The sequence below is a fragment of the Petromyzon marinus genome, chromosome 74, assembly GCF_048934315.1.
Source record: "Petromyzon marinus isolate PM22_M1 ecotype Great Lakes invasive population chromosome 74, UKy_Petmar_22M1.pri1.0, whole genome shotgun sequence".
In the NCBI taxonomy this organism is placed as follows: Eukaryota; Metazoa; Chordata; class Hyperoartia; order Petromyzontiformes; family Petromyzontidae; genus Petromyzon; species Petromyzon marinus.
Genome location: NC_133740.1, coordinates 11,895,184 through 11,922,014, shown reverse-complemented (window position 1 = coordinate 11,922,014; position 26,831 = coordinate 11,895,184). Strand labels below are relative to the sequence as shown.

The window sequence follows — 26,831 nt, the reverse complement described above, 5'->3', positions numbered from 1 at the left end:
GGGTCGGGGTGTCTCTCTCTATGGGTTCATAATGGCCGTGTCAGAGACACTGAGAGTCTGGGTTCGAGCCCTGGGTCTGGGTGTCTCTCTCTCTCTCTCTGTGGATTCATAATGGCCGTGTCAGAGACACTGAGAGTCTGGGTTCGAGCCCTGGGTCTGGGTGTCTCTCTCTCTCTCTGTGGGTTCATAATGGCCGTGTCAGAGACACTGAGACCCTGGGTTCAAGCCCTGGGTCTGGGTGTCTCTCTCTATGGGTTCATAATGGCCGTGTCAGAGACACTGAGGACCTGGGTTCGAGCCCTGGGTCTGGGTGTCTCTCTCTCTCTCTCTGTGGGTTCATAATGGCCGTGTCAGAGACACTGAGACCCTGGGTTCGAGCCCTGGGTCTGGGTGACTCTCTCTCTCTGTGGGTTCACAATGGCCATGTCAGAGAAACTGAGAGCCTGGGTTCAAGCCCTGGGTCTGGGTGTCTCTCTATCTGTGGATTCACAATGGCCGTGTCAGAGACGCTGAGAGTCTGGGTTCGAGCCCTGGGTCTGGGTGTCTCTCTCTCTCTCTTTGGGTTCATAATGGCCGTGTCAGAGACACTGAGGACCTGGGTTCGAGCCCTGGGTCTGGGTTCACCTTGCGTCCGAATAAACAACTGCTGACGTCATCCCTAATCAGTCAGAATCAGAATATTTATTAACACTGCGGGAGGATTCCGAAGAGCTTCAAAGCTCTTGACTCACAGAAAGTGCAATCAAGGTAAACAAATCACCCAGTCACAAATCGATACAACACACAAATCGATACAACACTCAATCATCCCCATCCTACCACGCCAGGAGACAACGAGCAGACTTCCGGAGTGTCATGGAATTCCAAGGTTTTATAGAAGACTTCAATGATACAAACACGACGCACACACGCACACAATCACGTGGTGTCCAGTGAGCATCGTGGCACATTAGAGATTTACAACATAATAATTTAGGATTAAATACGACTCAAATAACTTAACTCACGATCACTACGTGACGCCTCTCCTGTGACACGAGAGTGACGATTCAGCAATACAGCGGAGTTGGTGATATCACCACCACCACCACCACAACTACCACCACCACAACTACCACCACCACCACAACTACCACCAGCACCTACCACCACTACCACCACTACTACCACCTACAACACAACTACCACCACCATCACCTACACCACAACTACCACCACCTACACCACCAGCACCACCACCACAACTACCACTACCACCACCTACACCACAACTACTACCACCACCACCTACACTACGACTACCACCTACACTACCACCACCACCTACACCACGACTACCACCACCACCTACACCACAACTACCACCACCACAACTACCACCACCACCTACACCACAACTACAACCACCACCTACACTACCACCACCACCTACACTACCACCACCACCTACACCACCTCCACCACCACCGCCTTTACACATCACAGGATAAATAAATATACAATGAATTGTAATGCTTTAAATATTATTCAAGTTATCTGTTACAACATTACTATTTCATTATTATTACGATTTATTAACGGTTCAAGTTTTTAAATTAGGGTTCTGTATGGTTATGGGATGAGTGTTCTGTATGGAACGAGGGTTCTGTATTGGACGAGGGTTCTGTATGGGACGAAGGTTCTGTATGGGACGAAGGTTCTGTATGGGTTGAGTGTTCTGTATGGCACGAGGTTTCTGTATGGGTTGAGTGTTCTCTATGGGACGAGGGTTCTGTATGGGACGAAGGTTCTGTATGGGTTGAGTGTTCTCTATGGGACGAGGGTTCTGTATGGGACGAAGGTTCTGTATGGGACGAGTGTTCTGTATGGGACGAAGGTTCTGTATGGGACGAGTGTTCTGTATGGGATGAGGGTTCTGTATGGGACACGTGTTCTGTATGGGACGAGGGTTCTGTATGGGACGAAGGTTCTGTATGGGACGAGTGTTCGGTATGGGACGAGGGTTCTGTATGGGACGAGTGTTCTGTATGGGAGGAGGGTTCTGTATGGGTTCAGTGTTCTCTATGGGACGAGTGTTCTGTATGGGACGAAGGTTCTGTATGGGACGAGTGTTCTATATGGGACGAGGGTTCTGTATGGATTCAGTGTTCTCTATGGGACGAGTGTTCTGTATGGGACGAAGGTTCTGTATGGGACGAGTGTTCTGTATGGGTTGAGTGTTCTCTATGGGACGAGGGTTCTGTATGGGTTGAGTGTTCTCTATGGGACGAGGGTTCTGTATGGGACGAAGGTTCTGTATGGGACGAGTGTTCTGTATGGGTTGAGTGTTCTCTATGGGACGAGGGTTCTGTATGGGACGAGTGTTCTGTATGGGTTGAGTGTTCCGTATGGGAGTCGAACCTGCGACCCCTAAGGCTGGGAGACTTCAACTGCGGGAGGGTCAAGTAGGACACAGTCCGAGTGTGAACTCAGTCTAAGTTACAACCCAGGTCAATCTCATTTCTTCAGCTGCGATGTCTCGCTGTGAGATCTGAAATGACAAGCGTAGAGGGTATCTCGTTATCAGCAGCAGCATCATCATTAGTACCGTCCCCACCACCATCAGCACCATCACCATCACCACCATCATCATTAGTACCATCACCGCCATTACCATCATCATCACCACAGCTATTACGGTCAACACCACCACAACTACCATCATCACTACCAACACCATCATCGTCATCACCACAATCACCATCAACACCACCACCACCACAGCTATCATCATTACCACCACTATCATCACCACCACTATCACGACGACCACTATCATCACCACCACTATTATCACTTCCAACAAACGCCATTCGCCACTAAGTGGCGGTGACGTCACCAAGGCGCTTGTGCCAGGCCATGTGCACCTTGAGGCCACGTGAAGTGTCGAACGCCCGCTGGCAGGAGGTCACAGGGCAGACCCAGGTGCCACGGGTCGACTGACTAAGATGATTGAGATGACTGGCTGATGCACCACCTGTGCCCCTTACTGTGCCAACTTGCTGTGCTTTAGCCATCCGGCGCTCCGCTCGTTGTTGTGAGCGTCGCTCCTCCGCCCTCCGCTGTTGTTGGAGGGCGACTGCTTCCAACTGCCCAGTAGCGTCCTTCACGAGCCTCCTCCTCCACAGAGGCCGATCTTGACACCGCTGGTACCAGTCATCGGCAAGTCCACTCAGCTCCAAATCCTCCTGTACCAAGTCACTCCATCTCTTCTCTAGCCTGTGTCGCGCCCATTTAGCCCCCTCTATCCGGCCAAACAAAAGCTGTTTAGGCATGCGGTGGCTGGGCATGCAGGCTACATGACCCAGCCAACGCAGCCTTGCCTGCCGGAGGAGCTCACCGATGGGACTTTGCCCAGATCTTTCAAAGATTTGTGAGCTCCTCACACAATCCAGCCTGGTTAAACCCAGGATGGATCATAGACAGGCCAGGCTAAATGTTTCCAATCAGCGAAGATGCTCCATTAGGGGGATCCACGTTTCACAAGCGTAGAGAAGGGAGGGATACCCAGGCAGGTGCTTCGTTTTAGTGGGGCTCATGGTACGGCCCCACCTCTTAGTGGCAAGCTCCAGGTTCAGCAGCAGCGCCTCCAACTCCTCCTCTGAGTGAGCGGCAATGACCAGATCATCGGCATACATAATGTGGTTGACCAATAGGAAGCCATCCCTTGACCGCACCCGGGCATCGATCAGCCTCTCATTGTATCTGTACCAGATGGAAATTCCACTGGTACAGCCATCAAAGGCTTCACGAACTACGTGGTCGAAAAAGATGTTGAATAATGTTGGAGCCAGAGGACATCACTGTCGCACCCCAAGATGTACAGGGAATGGCTCTGACTCCCGGCCACATAGTTTTACCCGGGCCGGCTCACCATCATGAAGGTCCTTAATGATCGTGAGCAGAGAGTCAGGGACTCCAAAAGCACGAAACACAACCCAGAGCCCAGGCCTACTGATGGTATCATAGGCCTTGACCAGGTCAATAAAGCAGAGATGTAGGTCTTGTTGGAATTCCCCACACCTCTGCTGTAGCAGACAGACAGAAAATATGGCATCTGTGCAGGACCACCCTTTCCTGAAACCACATTGGGGCTCCGCAAGCCTCTCCTCAGCGTGCCTGGCAAGGCGACGTTAAATAATCCTTGCCAGGACCTTTCCTGGCACACTGAGGAGTGAGATGCCCCTGTAGTTGTTACAGTCTGTGCGGTCCCCCTTCTTAAAGAGGGGGACCACCAGGGCATCCTTCCAATCCTGCGGCACCCATCCAGTGGTCCAAACTGTTGTTATGATGTCATATAGGGCAGTCTGTGCACAAACGCAACCCTCCCTCAGCATTTCGCTTGGGAGATCATCTCTGCCCGGTGCCTTTCCTGGTCTCAGACTTTAGTAATTCCTCAACAGATGGCACCTCAGCCAGCTACTCACAGGGGGTGACTTCTTCCAATATTTGAGGCACCGCAGCCTCAGCAGGGTCATCCCCACTTTGTGCCACGATGTTTTCCACGTCGAGGGATTTCCCCTCCCCAGGACTTCACAGAAATGCTCAGCAAATCTGCAAACCTGTTCCTGGGGGTCGGAGATTGGATCACCGTTTTTGCCCCTAATGATGGTAATAGGTGTGGTGCTGCAGGTTACGTTTTTGATGGAGTTAAATTGAGATTTGTGATCGCGGGCCATTGAGGAAGACTCCATCTCCTCAGCAACCTGCGACCACCACCCATCCTTGCAGCGCCTCACGGCTCTCCGAACCTCCGAGCAAAGGCTGCGGTAAGCCTCCTCATTCTCTGATGTGGGATGTTGTAGACAATTAGAGTGGGCCTGTCGCTTTTTCTCAGCCAGCTTGAACACCTCCGCTGTCAGCCAGGGTCTCTGGGAAGGTCTGGACCACATACCCAAAGCAGCCATTCCAGAGTCACATTCCTAAACCTCGCCCATTTGCCCTCGACATCTGGAGGAGTGGCGGACGAAACCAACCCCAGCCGCAAGTGATGATGAAATTCTAGCTTGCAACTTTCATCAGCTAGCTGAGACCAGGCCACCTTAGATTTGAATGGGGTCCTGGGTGTACACCCACCACCGGAGTGGAAGAATGGCAGGTGCATCTTACATATGACAAGTCGATGGTCAGAGGGCAGATCAGCTCCATGGTAGGTCCTGGTGTCAAGGACATGGGCCCGCATCCGCTGTTCCGTCACCATGTAGTCCAGCAGATGTTCTTGCTTGGACTCGGCACGCATCCATGATGTTGTGTGGATGCGCCGATGCCGTAACAGCGTGTTGGTAATTACAAGCCCATGGGCTGCACAAAAATCTAGCAGCCTCCTACCGTTGTTATTGAGGTGATCTGGCCCATGCCTTCCAATCACTCCAGATCAGGTGCCAGCATCATGACCAACTCGGGCATTGAAGTCACCCAACAAGATGACTCTATCCCAAGGGGCCACTTTAGCCAGCACCTGTGACAGGAGGCCATAGAAGGCATCTGACTCATCGGCTTTGCCTGCATCCCTCCACGGATATTCGTCTTTGGTGGGGGCATAAGTAACCACGACCACCACTCCTCGCCTTCGGTTGATGGGAAGGCGAGCCCAAAGTAGCCTTGGACTTACAGCTTCCCACACTTCACCGCCACGCTCCCACGCCCCCTTCATTCTTTTGTTCAAAAGAAGAGCCACACCCTGTTGTTTGGCAGTTTGCTGCCCCGAGTAGAGGACTGTCCACCCCTCATAGTGGCAGGAGCCAGAACCGGTCCACCGGACCTCCTGAATGCCACAGAGATTCAGGCGGTACCGGTCCAGCTCCCGACAGAGGAGTGGCAGCCTCTCCTCTGCAGTGAGCGTTCAAACATTCCACGTGGCCATCTGTAGTGGCTTTTTCTTGTTTCTGGAGGAGCCCCAAGGGTAAAGATTACATCTCCTGGCTCCGCCAATTGGGGTTTGGCCAGGAGACGTCATAGACGCCTGTCCCCCCCGGGGCCTCCGGCACAAGCTTATTAGTTACATTTTTCATTTGTGGTTTAGTGGTAATTAATTGAAGGTGGAGGGGTTACCAGCCCCTTGCACCCGTCCAGAGCCCCCGTTTAGCCCCTGTGGTGGTCACAGACGCCATGTGGGGAGAGGCCAATAGGAATTGACCTTCCCCCCACAGCACTGCCTACGACAGAGTTGCCCGTCCAGCACCACTACTATCATCACCACCACCACCATCATGATGAACGTCTCCACGACCACCGCCACCCCCCCAAGCTCACCTCTAGGCTCCGCGATGCTCGCCAGCGACTCATCAACATCGGCGAGTCGTCGTCTACACCAAGTCTCCGGGCTCCTGTGGTGACGACCTCCACTCCCCTCGCTCCGTGAACGTCTCATTGTGTGGCCGATCACTGAAAGACATCGCCACCACCAACAACAACATCACCACCACTAACATCATTACCACCACCAACAACAACAACACCACCACCACCAACAACATCATCACCAACACCACCACCACCGTGAGTGGGTGAGTGAGTGGCTTAGTAATTGGGTGAGTGACTGGGTGAGTAACTGCGCAAGTGGGATAATAAGTGACTGAGCGAACGAGAGGCTGGGTGAGCGAGCGAGCGGCTGGGTGAGCGAGCGAGTGGCTGGGTGAGTGGCTGGGTGAGCGAGCGAGTGGCTGGGTGAGCGAGCGAGCGGCTGGGTGAGCGAGCGAGCGGCTGGGTGAGCGAGCGAGCGGCTGGGTGAGTGAGCGAGCGGCTGGGTGAGCGAGCGAGTGGCTGGGTGAGCGGCTGGGTGAGCGAGCGAGTGGCTGGGTGAGTGGCTGGGTGAGCGAGCGAGTGGCTGGGTGAGTGGCTGGGTGAGCGAGCGAGCGGCTGGGTGAGCGAGCGAGTGGCTGGGTGAGTGAGCGAGTGGCTGGGTGAGCGAGCGAGTGGCTGGGTGAGCGAGCGAGTGGCTGGGTGAGCGGCTGGGTGAGCGAGCGAGTGGCTGGGTGAATGGCTGGGTGAGTGAGTGAGTGGCTGGGTGAGTGACTGGGTGAGCGAGCAAGTGGCTGGGTGAGTGGCTGGGTGAGTGGGTGAGTGGGTGAGCGAGCGAGTGGCTGGGTGAGTGGCTGGGTGAGTGAGCGAGTGGCTGGGTGAGTGGCTGGGTGAGCGAGCGAGTGGCTGGGTGAGTGGCTGGGTGAGCGACTGGGTGAGCGAGCGAGTGGCTGGGTGAGTGAGTGGTTGGGTGAGTGAGTGGCTGGGTGAGCGACTGGGTGAGCGAGCGAGTGGCTGGGTGAGTGAGTGAGTGGTTGGGTGAGTGAGTGGCTGGGTGAGCGACTGGGTGAGCGAGCGAGTGGCTGGGTGACTGAGTGAGTGGCTGGGTGAGCGAGCGAGTGGCTGCTGCTTCAATCAGCACGTCTGGGCGAACAGAGAAACGTGCGTTGTGATTTAGGGCTGAGCGGATCGAGTGTGGGCCAGCCTACCTCGCCCGACGCCTCTCCAAGTCACAGGCGCCTGGGAAGAGAATCGCAGGGGAGGTGTCAAGTCACATACATACACACACACACACTCATTCACTCACTCACACCCCACACACACACACAGAGTCACATACATACATACATACACACACTCATTCACTCACTCATTCACTCACTCACACCCCACACACACAGAGTCACATACATACACACACTCACACACACTCACTCACACCCCACACACACACACACACAGAGTCACATACATACATACACACACTCACACACACTCATTCACTCGCTCACACCCCACACACACAGAGTCACATACATACACACACTCACACACACTCATTCACTCACTCACACCCCACACACAAAGATCAAAGATCCCCCATATAGCCTTAACAGACTGTCGGGGCAAGTGCTGTTAGCGAGCACCTATGAAGGCCGGAACGGTACACGAGGGGGTGGGTGGCCAGCACCACGCCCGACCGCCTTTGTCTCCCTAGTGGCGATGTTTACACACCGCACCAGGTACTCATTTGAGGCTGAGTCGACCTAGGGGAGGCCCGGGACCGGTTCAGATAATCGTCACTGGTGTTGGCCGTGAGCGGGAATCGAACCCGGGTCGCCAGGTTCATAGCGCAGCGCGCTAACCGCTACACTATCGCTCCCCAGTACACCCCACACACACACACAGAGTCACATACATACATACACTCACACACACTCATTCACTCACTCACACCCCACACACACACACACAGAGTCACATACATACATACACTCACACACACTCATTCACTCGCTCACACCCCACACACAGTCACATACATACATACACACACTCACACACACTCACTCACACCCCACACACAACAACAACAACAACCGCCATTCGCCACTAAGTGGCGGTGACGTCACCACGACGCTTGTGCCAGGCTATGTGCACCCTGAGGCCACGTGAAGTGTCGAACGCCCGCTGGCAGGAGGTCACGGGGCAGACCCAGGTGCCACGGGTCGACTGACTGAGATGACTGGCTGATGCACCACCTGTGCCCCCTACTGTGCCAACCTGCTGTGCTTTAGCCACCCGGCGCTCCGCTCGCTGTTGTGAGCGTCGCTCCTCCGCCCTCCGTTGTTGTTGGAGGGCGACTGCCTCCAACTGCCCAGTAGCATCCTTCACGAGCCTCCTCCACAGAGGCCGATCTTGACACCGCTGGTACCAGTCATCGGCAAGTCCACTCAGCTCCACGTCCTCCTGTACCACATCACTCCATCTCTTCTCTAGCCCGTGCCGCGCCCGCTTAGCCCCCTCAATCCGGCCAAACAAAAGCTGTTTCGGCATGCGGTGGCTGGGCATGCGGGCTACATGACCCAGCCATCGCAGCCTTGCCTGCCGGAGGAGCTCACCGATGGGACCCTGCCCAGATCTTTCAAGGATTTGTGAGCTCCTCACACAATCCAGTCTGGTTAAACCCAGGATGGATCGTAGGCAGGCCAGCCTAAATGTTTCTAACCGGCGAAGATGTTCCATTAGGGGGGTCCACGTTTCGCAAGCGTAGAGAAGGGAGGGAATGACCGTGGCCGAGAAGACCTGAAGCTTAGTGCGGAGCGACAGACCAGGTAGCTTCCACACAGCGTTACGCAACCGATGAAAAGATATTGCCGCTCGACTGATTCGGAGTGAGACCTCTGCTGTTAAACTGGAGCCAGTCATAAGCACACTGCCCAGGTATGGGAAACTCTCCACTCTCTCCACAACTGCCCCATCACCGATTGGGAGTTGTGGGGGTGGAGTGTCCGATGGTACAAAATACCCAGGCAGGTGCTTAGTTTTGGTGGGGCTGATGGTAAGGCCCCACCTCTTAGTGGCACGCTCCAGTCTCAGCAGCAGCGTCTCCATCTCCTCCTCTGACTGAGCAGCTATTACCAAGTCATCAGCATACATAACGTGGTTGAGCAATAGGGAGCCATCCCTTGACCGCACCCGGGCATCGATTAGCCTCCCATTATATCTGTACCATATGGAGATTCCCCCGGTACAGCTATTGAAGGCTTCACGAACTACGTGGTCAAAATAGATGTTAAATAATGTGGGAGCCAGAGGACATCCCTGTCGCACCCCAAGGTGTACAGGGAATGGCTCTGACTCCCGGCCACGTAGTTTTACCCGGGCCCGCTCACCATCATGAAGGTCCTTAATGATCGTGAGCAGAGGGTCAGGTACTCCAAAAGCACGAAGAACTACCCAGAGCCCAGGCCTACTGATGGTATCATAGGCCTTGACCAGGTCAATAAAGCAGAGATGTAGGTCTTGTTGGAATTCCCTACACCTCTGCTGTAGCAGACGGACAGAAAATATGGCATCTGTGCAGGACCGCCCTTTCCTGAAACCGCATTGGGGCTCCGCAAGCCTCTCCTCAGCGTGCCTGGCAAGGCGATGCTGAATAATCCTTGCCAGGACCTTTCCCGGCACACTGAGGAGTGAGATGCCCCTGTAGTTGTTACAGTCTGTGCGGTCCCCCTTCTTAAAAAGGGGGACCACCAGGGCATCCTTCCAATCCTGCGGAACCCGTCCAGTGGTCCAGACTGTTGTTATGATGTCATATAGGGCAGTCTGTGCACAAACGCCACCCTCCCTCAGCATTTCGCTTGGGAGATCATCTCTGCCCGCTGCCTTTCCTGGTCTCAGACTCCGGATCGCCTTCAATACTTCCTCAGCAGATGGCACCTCAGCCAGCCACTCACAGGGGGTGACTTCATCCAATATTTGAGGCACCGCAGCCTCAGCAGGGTCATCCTCACTTTGTGCCACGATGTTTTCCTGGCTGAGGGATTTTCCCTCCCCCAGGACCTCACAGAAATGCTCAGCAAATCTGCGAACCTGTTCCTGGGGGTCGGAAATTGGATCACCGTTTTTTCCCCTAATGATGGTAATAGGTGTGGCGCTGCAGGTTACTTTTTTGATGGAGTTAAATAGAGATTTGTGATCACGGGCCACTGAGGCAGACTCCATCTCCTCAGCAACCCGCGACCACCACCCATCCTTGCAGCGCCTCACGGCTCTCCGAACCTCCGAGCGAAGGCTGCGGTAAGCCTCATTCTCTGACGTGGGATTCTGTAGCCGATGACAGTGGGCCTGTCGCTTTTTCTCAACCATCGTGAACAACTCCTCTGTCATCCAGGGTGTCTGGGGAGGTCTGGACCGCGTACCCAAAGCAGCCATTGCAGCTGCATGAGTCACAGTCCTAAACCTCTCCCATTTACCCTCGACATCAGGAGGAGTCGGGGACGATGCCAATCCCAGCCGCAAGCGATGATGAAATTCTCGCTTGCAACTTTCATCAGATAACTGAGACCAGGCCACTTTAGGTTGGAATGGGGTCCTGGGTGTACACCCACCACCGGAGTGGAAGAATGGCAGGCGCATCTTACAGATGACTAGTCGATGGTCAGAGGGCAGATCAGCTCCACGGTAGGTCCTGGTGTCAAGGACATGGGCTCGCATTCGCTGGTCCGTCACTATGTAGTCCAGCAGATGTTCTTGCTTGGACCCGGCATGCATCCATGATGTTGTGTGGATGCGCCGATGCCGGAACAGCGTGTTGGTAATTACAAGCCCATGGGCTGCACAAAAATCTAGCAGCCTCCTACCGTTGTTATTGAGCTGATCTGGCCCATGCCCTCCAATCACTCCAGACCAGGTGCCAGTATCATGACCAACTCGGGCATTGAAGTCACCCAACATGATGACTCTATCCCGAGGGGCCACTTTAGCCAGCACCTGTGACAGGAGGTCATAGAAGGCATCTGACTCATCGGCTTTGCCTGCATCCCTCCACGGATGTTCATCTTCGGTGGGGGCATAAGTAACCACGACCACCATTCCTCGCCTCCGGTTGATGGGAAGGCGAGCCCAAAGTAGCCTGGGGCTTACAGCTTCCCACACCTCACCGCCACGCTCCCACGCCCCCTTCATTCTTTTGTTCAAAAGAAGACCCACACCCTGTTGTTTGGCAGTCTGCTGCCCCGAGTAGAGGACTGTCCACCCCTCATGGTGGCAGGAGCCAGAGCCGGTCCACCGGACCCCACACACACACACAGAGTCACATACATACATACACACACTCACACACACTCATTCACTCACTCACACCCCACACACACACAGAGTCACATACATACATACACACACTCACACACACTCATTGACTCACTCAACCCCACACACACACAGTCACATACATACACACACTCACACACACTCATTCACTCACTCACACCCCACACACACACAGTCACATACATACACACACTCACACACACTCATACACTCACTCACACCCCACACACACACACACAGTCACATACATACACACACTCACACACACTCATTCACTCACTCACACCCCACACACACATAGTCACATACATACACACACTCACACACGCTCATTCACTCACTCACACCCCACACACACACAGTCACATACATACACACACTCACACACACTCATTCACTCACTCACACCCCACACACACACAGTCACATACATACACACACTCACACACACTCATACACTCACTCACACCCCACACACACACACACAGTCACATACATACACACACTCACACACACTCATTCACTCACTCACACCCCACACACACACAGTCACATACATACACACACTCACACACGCTCATTCACTCACTCACACCCCACACACACACACACACACAGAGTCACATACATACATACATACACACACTCACACACACTCATTCACTCACTCACACCCCACACACACACACAGTTACATACATACACACACTCACACACACTCATTCACTCACTCACACCCCACACACACAGAGTCACATACATACACACACTCACACACACTCATTCACTCGCTCACACCCCACACACAGAGTCACATACATACATACACACACTCACACACACTCATTCACTCACTCACACCCCACACACACACACAGAGTCACATACATACATACACACACTCACACACACTCATTCACTCACTCACACCCCACACAAAGACAAAGACAAAGATCCCCCATATAGCCTTACCAGACTGTAGGGGCAAGTGCTGTTAGCGAGCACCTATGAAGGCCGGAACGGTACACGAGGGGGTGGGTGGCCAGCACCACGCCCGACCGCCTTTGTCTCCCTAGTGGCAATGTTTACACACCGCACCAGGTACTCATTTGAGGCTGAGTCGACCTAGGGGAGGCCCGGGACCGGTTCAGATAATCGTCACTGGTGTTGGCCGTGAGCGGGAATCGAACCCGGGTCGCCAGGTTCATAGCGCAGCGCGCTAACCGCTACACTACACTACACCCCACACACACACTACACCCCACACACACACAGAGTCACATACATACATACACACACTCACACACACTCATTCACTCACTCACACCCCACACACACACAGTCACATACATACACACACTCACACACACTCATTCACTCACTCACACCCCACACACACACACAGTCACATACATACACACACTCACACACACTCATTCACTCACTCACACCCCACACACACAGAGTCACATACATACACTCACACACACTCATTCACTCACTCACACCCCACACACACACAAAAGACAAAGATCCCCCGTATAGCCTTAACAGACTGTAGGGGCAAGTGCTGTTAGCGAGCACCTATGAAGGCCGGAACGGTACACGAGGGGGTGGGTGGCCAGCACCACGCCCGACCGCCTTTGTCTCCCTAGTGACGATGTTTACACACCACACCAGGTACTCATTTGAGGCTGAGTCGACCTAGGGGAGGCCCGGGACCGGTTCAAATAATCGTCACTGGTGTTGGCCGTGAGCGGGAATCGAACCCGGGTCGCCAGGTTCATAGCGCAGCGCGCTAACCGCTACACTACCGCTCCCCACACACACACAGTCACATACATACACACACTCACACACACTCATTCACTCACTCACACCCCACACACAGAGTCACATACATACATACTCACAGTCACATACATACACACACTCACACACACTCATTCACTCACTCACACCCCATACACAGACTGCAGTTAGCGGGTAGCGTCACTTATTCATGTAACCTCACTCACAGACTCACTTGCTCACACACTATCACACTCACTCTCACACTCTCACGAACTCTCAAACTCACTCTCTCACACACTCTCTCACACACTCTCTCACACACTCACACTCTCTCACTCACACTCTCTCACTCACACTCACACACTCTCTCACTCTCTCACTCACTCACACACACTCACACACTCTCACTCTCACACTCTAACACACTCACACACACTCACCCTCTCTAACAATCTCACTCCCTGTCGCCCTCTCACTCTCCTCACACACTCTCACACTCTAACACTCTCTCACTCTCCTCACACACTCTCACACTCTAACACTCTCTCTCACACTCTCTCTCACACACTCTCACACACACACTCTCACACTCTCTCACACACACACTCACACTCTCTAACGCTCTCTAACACTCTCACACACACACTCACTCTCTCTAACTCTCTCTAACACTCTCACACACACTCACACTCTCTCTCACTCTCTCTCACACTCTCACACACACACACTCTCTCTAACTCTCTCTAACACTCTCACACACACACTCTCTCTAACACTCTCACACACACACACACTCACTCTCTCTAACTCTCTCTCACACTCTCACACACACACTCTCTCTAACACTCTCACACACACACACACTCACTCTCTCTAACTCTCTCTCACACTCTCACACACACACACACTCACTCTCTCTAACTCTCTCTCACACTCTCACACACTCACTCTCTCTAACACTCTCACACACACACACTCTCTCTAACTCTCTCTAACACTCTCACACACACTCTCTCTCTCACTCTCTCTCATACTCTCACACACACTCACACTCTCTCTAACTCTCTCTCACACACACACACACTCTCTCTAACTCTCTCTCACACACACACACTCTCTCTAACTCTCTCTAACACTCTCACACACTCACACTCTCTCTAACTCTCTCTCTCACACACACACACTCACTCTCTCTAACTCTCTCTCACACACACACTCACTCTCTCTAACTCTCTCTAACACTCTCACACACACTCACTCTCTCTAACTCTCTCTCACACACACACACACTCTCTCTAACTCTCTCTAACACTCTCACACACACTCACTCTCTCTAACTCTCTCTAACACTCTCTCACACACACACACTCACTCTCTCTAACACACTCTAACACTCTCTAACACTCTCACACACACACTCACTCTCTCTCTAACACTCTCTAACACTCTCACACTCTCACACACACACACACTCTCTCTAACACTCTCACACACACCCTCTCTCTAACTCTCTCTAACACTCTCACACACACACTCACTCTCTCTAACTCTCTCTAACACTCTCACACACACACTCACTCTCTCTAACTCTGTCTAACTCTCTCTAACACTCTCTCACACTCTCTCTAACACTCTCACACTCTCTCACACACACACTCTCTCTAACTCTCTCTCACACTCTCTCTAACACTCTCTCTAACTCTCTCTAACACTCTCACACACACACACTCTCTCTAACACTCTCTCTAACTCTCTCTAATACTCTCACACACACACACTCTCTTTAACTCTCTCTAACTCTCTCTCACACTCTCACACACACACACTCACTCTCTCTCACACTCTCACACACACTCACTCTCTCTCACTCACTCTAACACTCACACACACACACTCACTCTCTCTCACTCTCTCTAACACTCTCACACACACACACACTCTCTCTAACTCTGTCTAACACTCTCTAACACTCTCTCACACTCTCTCTAACACTCTCTAACACTCTCACACACACACACACTCTCTCTAACACTCTCTAACACTCTCTCACACTCTCTAACACACTCTCACAATCTCTCACACTCTCTCACACTTTCCAACACTCTCTCACACTCTCTAACACTCTCTAACACTCTCTAACACTCTCTCACACTCTCACACACACACACACTCTCTCTCTCTAACTCTCTCTCACACTCTCTCTAACACTCTCTCACACTCTCTCTAACACTCACGCACACACACACTCTCTAACACTCTCTAACACTCTCACACACACTCTCTCTAACACTCTCTAACTCTCTCACACTCTCTAACACTCTCTAACACTCTCTAACACTCTCTCACACTCTCTCTAACACACTCTCACACTCTCTCACACTCTCTAACACTCTCACACACACACACACACTCTCTAACACTCTCTAACACTCTCTCTAACACTCTCTCACACTCTCTCTAACACTCACGCACACACACACTCTCTAACACTCTCTAACACTCTCTAACACTCTCACACACACACACTCTCTCTAACACTCTCTAACTCTCTCACACTCTCTAACACTCTCTAACACTCTCTAACACTCTCTCACACTCTCTCTAACACACTCTCACACTCTCTCACACTCTCTAACACTCTCACACTCTCTCTAACACTCACGCACACACACACTCTCTAACACTCTCTAACACTCTCACACACACACACTCTCTCTAACACTCTCTAACTCTCTCACACTCTCTAACACTCTCTAACACTCTCTCACACTCTCTCTAACACACTCTCACACTCTCTCACACTCTCTAACACTCTCACACACACACACACACACTCTCTAACACTCTCTAACACTCTCTCTAACACTCTCTCTAACACTCACGCACACACACACTCTCTAACACTCTCTAACACTCTCACACACACACACTCTCTCTAACACTCTCTAACTCTCTCACACTCTCTAACACTCTCTAACACTCTCTAACACTCTCTCACACTCTCTAACACTCACACACACACACTCTCTAACACTCTCTAACACTCTAACACTCTCTAACACTCTCTCTAACGCTCTCTAACACTCTCTCTAACACTCTCTAACACTCTCTCACACTCTCTCTAACACTTACGCACACACACTCACTCTCTCTAACACTCTCTCACACTCTCTCACACTCTCTAACACTCACACACACACACTCTCTCACACTCTCTCTAACACACTCTAACACTCTCCTCACCTTTCCTCCTCCTCCACAGCGCCAGCGCCGCTGCCCCCAGCGAGGTGAGCACTCCGGCTGCCCCCAGAGCTGCTGCCCTGTCCCGTGCCCTCCTTCGCTCTACACATACACACACACACAGACACACACACAGACACACACACAGACACACCCAGACACACACACACAGACACACACACAGACACACCCAGACACACACACACACAGACACACACACAGACACACCCAGACACACACACAGACACACACACAGAGACACACACACACAGACACACAGACGATCCGGGGAAAGTGCTGCGTGTCAGCGAGCTGCACCACCGCTCTGACGTCACTAACCACTGCACAACCGCTCTGACGTCACTAACCGCTGCACCACCGCTCTGACGTCACTAACCACTGCACCACCGCTCTGACGTCACTAACCGCTGCACCACCGCTCTGACGTCACGAACCACTGCCCCACCGCTCTGACGTCACTAACCACTGCACCACCGCTCTGACGTCACTAACTGCTGCACCACCGCTCTGACGTCACTAACTACTGCACCAACGCTCTGACGTACCTAACCGCTGCACCACCGCTCTGACGTCACTAACCACTGCACTGGCCGCTTGGCGAATCAAACCCCGGTCCGGAGTGGGGCTTTTGGCGCCCACAACGTTGGGGTGACGTTGACGAAGGTGCTGGGTACGTCACGCTGAGGGGTACGTCACGCTGAGGGGTACGTCACGCTGAGGGATACGTCACGCTGAGGGGTACATCACGCTGAGGGGTACGTCACGCTGAGGGGTACGTCACGCTGAGGGGTACGTCACGCTGAGGGGTACGTCACCCTGAGGGGTACGTCACGCTGAGGGGTACGTCACGCTGAGGGGTACGTCACGCTGAGGGGTGATGGAGAGTACGCACCTGCCATAGACACAGTCGAGTCGGCTGTTGTAGGATCAGCTGTTGTGGGTTCTTCTGCTGTTATAGGATCAGCTGTTGTAGGATCGGCTGTTGTGGGTTCTTCTGCTGTTATAGGATCAGCTGTTGTAGGATCGGCTGTTGTGGGTTCTTCTGCTGTTATAGGATCGGCTGTTGTGGGTTTTTTGGCTGTTGTAGGATCAGCGGTTGTGGGTTCTTCTGCTATTATAGGATCAGCTGTTGTGAGCTCTTTGGCTTTTGTAGGATCGGCTGTTGTGGGTTTTTTGGCTGTTGTAGGATCAGCTGTTGTGGTTTCTTCTGCTGTTATAGGATCGGCTATTGTAGGATCGGCTGTTGTGGGTTTTTTGGCTGTTGTAGGATCGGCTGTTGTGGTTTCTTCTGCTGTTATAGGATCGGCTGTTGTAGGATCGGCTGTTGTGGGATTGGCTGTTGTGGGATTGGCTGTTGTAGGTGCAGCTGTTGGGTCGGCTGGTCCTGCACCAGAGAAACAACAGCGTTAGAGACAAGGCCTCACACAGACACCCAGACCTGAACTTGAACCCATACCCCCAAGTCTGAGACACGGCCACTGTGAACCCCCAGAGAGAGAGAGAGACACCCAGACCTGAACTTGAACCCAGACCCCCAAGTCTGAAACACGGCCACTGTGAACCCCCAGAGAGAGAGACACCCAGACCTGAACTTGAACCCAGACCCCCAAGTTTGAGACACGGCCACTGTGAACCCCCAGAGAGAGAGACACCCAGACCTGAACTTGAACCCAGACTCCCAGTGTATCTGACACGGCCACTGTGAACCCCCAGAGAGAGAGACACCCAGACCTGAACTTGAACCCAGACTCCCAGTGTCTGAGACACGGCCACTGTGAACCCCCAGAGAGAGAGAGACACCCAGACCTGAACTTGAACCCAGACCCCCAGTGTCTCTGACACGGCCACTGTGAACCCCCTGAGAGAGAGAGACACCCAGACCTGAACTTGAACCCAGACCCCCAGTGTCTCTGACACGGCCACTGTGGACCCCCAGAGAGAGAGACACCCAGACCTGAACTTGAACCCAGACCCCCAGTGTCTGAGACACGGCCACTGTGAACCCCCTGAAAGACACCCAGACTTGAACTTGAACCCAGACCCCCAGTGTCTCTGACACGGCCACTGTGAACCCCCAGAGAGAGAGAGAGACACCCAGACCTGAACTTGAACCCAGGCCCCCAGTGTCTCTGACACGGCCACTATGGACCCCCAGAGAGGGAGAGAGAGAGACACCTGAGGTTGAATCCAGACTCCCAGTGTCTGAGACACGGCCACTGTGGACCCCCAGAGAGGGAGAGAGACACCTGAGGTTGAACCCAGACCCCCAGTGTCTGAGACACAGCCACTGTGAACCCCCTGAGAGAGGGAGAGAGAGAGAGACACCTGAGGTTGAACCCAGACCCCCAGTGTCTGAGACACAGCCACTGTGAACCCCCTGAGAGAGGGAGAGGGAGAGAGACACCTGAGGTTGAACCCAGACTCCCAGTGTCTCTGACACGGCCACTGTGGACCCCCAGAGATGGAGAGAGAGAGACACCTGAACTTGAACCCAGACCCCCAGTGTCTCTGACACAGCCACTGTGGACCCCCAGAGAGAGAGAGAGACACCTGAGGTTGAACCCAGACCCCCAGTGTCTCTGACACGGCCACTGTGAACCCCCTGAGAGAGGGAGAGAGAGACACCCAGACCTGAACTTGAACCCAGACCCCCAGTGTCTGAGACACAGCCACTGTGGACCCCCAGAGAGGGAGAGACACCTGAGGTTGAACCCAGGCCATCGTGGTGCCCACCTATCACGCAGAGTGCTCGCTTCCTCTTGCCGCAGTGTTCGTCATTCCAGCGGCCGTGCCTCGCGTGGCGCACCGTCACGTGGTCGTCCCCCGGCACGTGGCCGGCTCCTTCCCTCGTCACGTGGTCGTCCCCCGGCACGTGGCCGGCCCCTTCCCTCACCACGTACATCTCGACGCAGTCTTCTCTGGCGAGGTTGTTCGGTTCGGACGGGGCCCAGTTCAGGAATCCGTCGGCGGAGGAATTGTCGATCCATCTCCACTGCAGGCCGCCCGCCTGCGTCGGGGACGGGGTCAGAGGTGGCCGTTTTATTGAGGAATCCGAAGAGCTGTGAAGCTCTTTTTTTATTTAAAGCTTTCGTGACTGCAGTGATTCGTATTCTTGGTTCTTTCGGTAAAGTTACCACGTAGAAGGGAAACAATAAAATATTAAAAATATTGTTTTATATATATATTATTATTTTGTTGTTTCCCTTCAACGTGACTTTACCGAAAGAACCAAAAATATGTGAAGCTCTTGTTCGTAGTGGCAGATGGAAGCGGATCCATTCAGATTCGGATCAGATTGCATCGATGATGATGCTGATGATGATGATGTTGATGGTGGTGATATCGATAGCGATGTTGATGGTGTTGATGATGTTGATGTTGATAGTGATGTTGTTGATGAAAACTACATCCCATGAAAACGCACAGGCCCTTGTTGTTGGTGGTGGTGGCGATGCTGGTGCTGGTGGTAGTGGTGGTGCTGGTAGTGGTGGTGGTGATGATGATGGTGGTGGTGCTGGTGGTAGTGGTGGTGCTGGTGGTGCTGGTGATGGTGGTAGTGGTGCTGCTGGTGATGGTGGTGGTGGTGCTGCTGGTGATGGTGGTGCTGGTGGTGCTGGTGGTGATGGTGGTGGTAGTGGTGCTGCTGTTGGTGGTGGTGGTGCTGGTGGTGGTGGTGGTGCTGGTATTGGTGGTGGTGCTGCTGGTGATGGTGGTGCTGCTGGTGATGGTGGTGCTGGTGGTGCTGGTGGTGATGGTGGTGATGGTAGTGGTGCTGCTGTTGGTGGTGGTGGTGCTGGTGGTGGTGGTGGTGCTGGTATTGGTGGTGGTGCTGCTGGTGATGGTGGTAGTGGTGCCGGTAGTGGTGGTGGTGCTGCTGGTGATGGTGGTGCTGGTGGTGCTGGTGGTGATGGTGGTGATGGTGGCGGTAGTGGTGCTGCTGTTGGTGGTGGTGGTGATGGTGCTGCTGTTGGTGGTGGTGGTGCTGGTGATGGTGGTGCTGGTGATGGTATTGGTGGTGGTGCTGCTGGTGATGGTGGTGGTGCTGGTGATGGTGGTGGTGCTGGTGATGGTGGTGGTGCTGGTATTGGTGGTGGTGATGATGATGGTGGCGGTGCTGGTGGTAGTGGTGGTGGTGCTGGTGGTGATGGTGGTGATGGTGGTGCTGGTAGTGCTGGTGGTGGTGGTGCTGGTGGTGCTGGTGATGGTGCTAGTGGTGGTGATGGTGGTGGTGGTAGTGGTGCTGCTGGTGGTGGTAGTGGTGCTGGTATTGGTGGTGGTGCTGGTGATGGTGCTAGTGGTGGTGATGGTGGTGCTGGTAGTGGTGGTGGTGCTACTGGTGATGGTGGTGCTGGTAGTGCTGGTTGTGGTGGTGCTGGTGATGGTAGTGCTGGTGGTAGTGGTGCTGGTGATGGTAGTGCTGGTTGTGGTGGTGCTGGTGATGGTAGTGCTGGTATTGGTGGTGGTGCTGCTATCCGAACCTTCCGCAGTCCGATCCAGAACTTCCCATCGGTCTCCGAGAGAGCCGACGCGAGTCTCGAGTTGACCACCGGGCCGGGGATGACCGCCAGCTCTGCCCCCACCTCCCGGCAGTAGTCTCGCGCTCGCCGCCAGCTCGTCGCGTTCGGCGACACGTGAAGACGCCATCCACCTGTTGCAGTTTCTCAGTTGCAGGTTATTCATTAGGTACGAGCTCTACTACCCCCGGCTTTCCCCGGGACTTGGATTCACCACGGCCGGCCGCCTTTGTCTCCCCCAGTGGCGATGTTCACACACCACAGCAGTTACTCGTTTGAGGCTGAGTCGACCTAGGGGAGGCCCAGGACCGGTTCAAATAATCGTCACCGGCGGTGGCCGTGAGCGGGAATCGAACTCGGGTCGCCGGGTTCGTAGCGCAGCGTAGCGCTAACCACTACACTACCGCTCCCCCCACACAGACACACACACACAGACACACACACACAGACACAGACACACAGACTCACACACAGACACACACAAACACAGACTCACACACACAGACACAGACACACACACAGACACACACACACAGACACACACACACAGACACACACACACACAGACACACACACAGACACACACACACACACAGACACACACACACACAGACACACACAAACACACACAGACACACACAGACACACACAGAGAGACACAGACTCACACAGAGAGACACAGACTCACACAGAGAGACACAGACTCACACAGAGAGACAGAGACTCACACAGAGAGACAGAGACTCACACAGAGAGACACAGACTCACACAGAGAGACACAGACTTACACAGAGAGACACAGACTCACACAGAGAGACACAGACTCACACAGAGAGACACAGACTCACACAGAGATACACATTCACACAGTTAGCCACAGACTCACACAGAGAGACACAGACTAACACAAAGAGACACAGACTCACACAGAGAGACAAAGACTCACACAGAGACCCACAGACTCACACAGAGAGACACAGACTCACTCAGAGAGACACAGACTCACACAGAGAGACAGACACAGACTCACACAAGAGAGACACAGACTCACACAAGAGAGACACAGACTCACACAGAGAGACACAGACTCACACAAGAGAGCCACAGACTCACACAGAGAGACATAGACTCACACAGAGAGACACAGACTCACACAGAGAGACACAGACTCACACAGAGATACATACTCACACAGTTAGCCACAGACTCACACAGAGAGACAGACTAACACAGAGAGACACAGACTCACACAGAGACCCACAGACTCACACAGAGAGACACAGACTCACTCAGAGAGACACAGACTCACACAGAGAGACAGACACAGACTCACACAAGAGAGACACAGACTCACACAAGAGAGACACAGACTCACACAGAGAGACACAGACTCACACAAGAGAGACACAGACTCACACAGAGAGACATAGACTCACACAGAGAGATACAGACTCACACAGAGAGACACAGACTCACACAGAGATACACACTCACACAGTTAGCCACAGACTCACACAGAGAGACAGACTAACACAGAGAGACACAGACTCACACAGAGACCCACAGACTCACACAGACTCCCACAGAGACCCACAAACTCACCGGTTATGACTGTGAACGTGATTGCAGACAGTAGCATCATCTTGCCCTGACGTTGGTATCCCTGTCGTGTACCTGCCGCCACCACGGGGAAGGGTCACACATCGAGTGAGTCCCGTGAATCGCTGGCAGGAGCATGAGGCAATCAGTCGTCGAAAGCGTCCACAGCCCCCGTGTTTAGCCTCATTCAGAGTCGCCCGCCTTGTCACCAACTTTCCTTTATTTAACCCCATGTGTCAAATATCGACGTTCATCAATCATGGCACCCACGTCCTCCATTTCACCACGTGACGGAGGCCCATCTCTTACGAGAGGAAAACGCGGTATCGCGATATCGCGGTATCGTGATATCGCGGTATCGTGATATCGTGATATCGCGATATCGCGACATCGTGATATCGTGTAGCCTTAAACAGACTGCTGGGCCAAGTGCTGCTAGCGAGTGGCAGCAGCTGTGAAGGCTACCGGCACTGTGGTACACGAGGGGGGTGGGTGGCCAGCACCACGCCCGGCCGCCTTTGTCTCCCCCAGCGGCGATGTTCACTGCAGACCGCACCGGGTTACTCATTTAAGGCTGAGTCGACCTAGGGGAGGTACCAGCAACCGGTTCTGATAATCGTCACCGGTGGTATTGGTGGTGGCCGTGGGCGGGAATTGAACTCGGGTCAGACTGGTGGCAACTCAACCACAGTTCACTACCAAGTGGCGGTGACGTCGCCACTACGCTTGTGCCAGGCTAGGTGCACCTTGAGGCCACCGCGTGAAGCCTCGAAGGCTCGCTGCTGGCAGGAGGTCACGATACACACCCAGCAGGTGCCGTGGGTTGACCGAGATGGCTGGCAGATGCACCACTGTGCCAGGCTAGGTGCAGGAGGTCACGGGACAGACCCAGCGGGTGACATTAGTTGGCTGACTGAGATGGCTGGCAGATGCACCACTGTGCCAGGCTAGGTGCAGGAGGTCACGGGACAGACCCAGGTGATGCTATGGGTTTACTGACTGAGATGACTGGCAGACGCACACCAGCTGTGCCCCCTATTGTGCCAACTCGCTGTATTTTATCCACCCGGCGCTCCGCTCGCTGTTGTGAGCGTTGCTCCTCTGCCCTCCGCTGTTGCTGGAGGGCGACTGCCCTTCAGCTGCCCAGTAGCAGCGTCCTTCACGAGCCTCCTCCACAGACATACACACAGACACACACACAGACACACAGACACACACACACACAGACACACACAGACACGCACATAGACACACAGAAACGCACAGACACACACATAGACACACACATAGACACACAGACAGACACACACACAGAATCGCACAGACACGCGCAGACACACACACGGACACACAGACAGACACACACACAGAAACGCACAGACACGCACAGACACACACATAGACACACAGACAGACACGCACATAGACACACAGACACGCACATAGACACAGAAACGCACAGACACACAGACAGACACACACACAGAATCGCACAGACACGCATAGACACAGACACGCGAAATCATATTACCCAAACGTACGACTCGGATCTTCAGGTCGCGCTGTTAAACACTCGCGATTGTGACGTCTCTCTGTGTCTCTGTCTCTCTCTCTCTGTGTCTCTCTGTGTGTCTCTGTGTCTCTCTCTCTCTGTGTCTCTCTCTGTCTCTCTGTGTCTCTCTCTGTCTCTCTCTGTCTCTCTCTGTGTCTCTGTGTTTGTGTCTCTCTCTGTGTCTCTGTGTCTCTCTCTGTGTCTCTGTGTCTTTGTGTCTCTCTCTGTGTCTCTGTGTGTCTCTCTCTCTCTGTGCCTCCGTCAACCACGACTCTCCCCTTCGCTCTCACCCGCACGTCCCTCTTATACCCGAGCGATACGCCTGCTCGTGTGATCTCATGGAAGGAAACGCGAAGTGCGTGGCCGTTTCCTCTCTCGGAGACGCGGGCGAGAGAGAGAGAGAGCGAGAGAGAGAGCGAGAGAGCGACAGAGGAAGGTGAATATTTAGGGAAATCTCATTCGTGGGCCCGGGCAGACTCTGTTGTGGTTCTCGCTCGAGATCTTCACCCCCCTCCCCCCACCTCCCCCGAGGAATAAAAATGCAAGGGGTGTTGGAAATTCCGCACCAGCACCACCACCACCCCTCCTCCCTCCTCCCTCCATGCCCTCCGCTGCAACTCTCGGCGTGGTCAGAAGTGTTGGGGGGGAAGCGACTGTTGGTTGAGCTTAGAGGGTTATTGTTTAAAAACGCCCAAAAATAGCCTCAGAAAATAAACTCCCAACTACAAATGTGCGCGTTCCACCATTCCCAGCGGACCCCCCGGACCAGTCGTGCCGATGACCAAAGGTTGGAAATACCCGCCGCGTGATTAAATTGTAGTTGTTAGTAATGATTGTGATTAATTACCATTAGTGATGATTAATCACGATGAATTATCATCATTAGGGGCGAGCGTCTGGATGGTGCCACGTGGTCTGTGACGCGTGCAGAGTGCCAAGTCGTTGATGAACTCACTCACCAAACTCACTAAACTCACTCACCAAACTCACTAAACTCACCCACCAAACTCACTAAACTCACTCACCAAACTCATTAAACTCACTCACCAAACTCACCAAACTCACTCACCAAACTCACTAAACTCACTCACCAAACTCATTAAACTCACTCACCAAACTCACCCACCAAACTCACTAAACTCACTCACCAAACTCACTAAACTAACTCACCAAACTCATTAAACTCACTCACCAAACTCACTAAACTAACTCACCAAACTCATTAAACTCACTCACCAAACTCACTCACCAAACTCACCCACCAAACTCACTCATCAAACTCACTAAACTCACTCACCAAGCTCACGCACCAAACTCACTAAACTCACCCACCGAACTCACTAAACTTACTAAACTCACCCACCGAACTCACTCATCAAACTCACTAAACTCACTAACCAAACTCACCCAACTCACCCAACTCACCCAACTCACCCACCAAACTCACTCACCAAACTCACCCAACTCACCCACCAAACTCACTCACCAAACTCACTAAATTATTTGCAAACCCACGGGTTTTTATCAGAGATTTGTTCACGAGGCAATTCCGATCTACAAACACAGAGACAATTTCAACCGAGAAGATGGTTTCAAATTAAGCAACCATTGGAAAGAAGTTCTAAATCGAACCAAACGTTAAACTAATTTTTATTGGTACAGTATATTTTTTAAAGTAGTGGTACCCCAAACTTTCGCAGCACAGGCTGGTGCACTGCCGGTGCCGATCACTGTGCTACACCTTTCATCATGATAAGTACGCCAATAAAATGCTAATTTTTTACGCTAATTCCTTTGTCAAGGCACCTTAATCCCTCTCACACAGCTTAAAGGTCGCAGTCTGAGCTTGGCTCTGTCTCACTCCAGCGCAGTCTTCGAGACAGGCTGGTCCCTTCACCTGATGAAGGCCGCTTGTGTTGTGGCCGAAACGTCGTGATTTTTTTTTTTTACCTACGTGACTTTGCCGAATAGAACCAAAGAGTATAAACTCACTAAACTCACAACCAAACTCACCCACCAAACTCACTCACCAAACTCACTAAACTCACTCACCAAACTCCTCAAACTCACTCACCAAACTCACTAAACTCACTCACCAAACTCACTCACCAAACTCACTCACCAAACTCACTAACCAAACTCACTCACCAAACTCACTCACCAAACTCACTAAACTCACTCATCCAACTCACCCACCAAACTCACTAAACTCACTCACCAAACTCAGTAAACTCACTCACCAAACTCACCGGTAATCAACTCACTCACCAAACTCACCAATGATGAACTCGCCAAGGACACTGACTGTTCATGTCCCCACCCACCAAACTGACCGGTGATGAACTCGCGTGTGGATGTGGTGTGTTGATGTGGTGTGTTGACGTGGTGTGTTGATGTGGTGTGTTGATGTGGTGTGTTGATGTGGTGTGTTGATGTGGTGTGTTGATGTGATGTGTTGATGTGGTGTGTTGATGTGGTGTGTTGATGTGGTGTGTTGA

General features: G+C 52.9%; 2 protein-coding genes across 3 annotated transcripts; both read right to left on the bottom strand.

The window, feature by feature from the left end:
* Positions 1 to 661: 661 nt before the first annotated feature.
* On the bottom strand, positions 662 to 24,844 carry LOC116957454 (uncharacterized). 2 transcript variants are annotated; one of them, XM_032979596.2, is made up of 9 exons: positions 24,313 to 24,844; positions 22,785 to 22,856; positions 21,147 to 21,316; positions 19,402 to 19,675; positions 17,561 to 18,052; positions 16,651 to 16,749; positions 7,488 to 7,518; positions 6,292 to 6,423; positions 662 to 2,530 (listed from the first exon to the last, which is right to left on the bottom strand). In XM_032979596.2, exons 2-8 carry the CDS (start codon positions 22,822 to 22,824, stop codon positions 6,345 to 6,347), a joined length of 1,185 nt encoding a protein of 394 aa, XP_032835487.2. In that variant the 5' UTR covers positions 22,825 to 22,856; positions 24,313 to 24,844; the 3' UTR covers positions 662 to 2,530; positions 6,292 to 6,344. The 2 variants fall into 2 exon arrangements, with proteins under 2 accessions (XP_032835487.2, XP_032835488.2); XM_032979597.2 differs by having other exon boundaries at positions 22,785 to 24,844.
* Positions 19,684 to 21,134, bottom strand: LOC142907100 (uncharacterized; the record flags this gene model as incomplete). Its single annotated transcript, XM_076056172.1, has 1 exon — positions 19,684 to 21,134. A coding segment is annotated over one exon (1,176 nt), but the record flags the coding sequence as incomplete, so codon positions are not given.
* Positions 24,845 to 26,831: the final 1,987 nt, after the last annotated feature.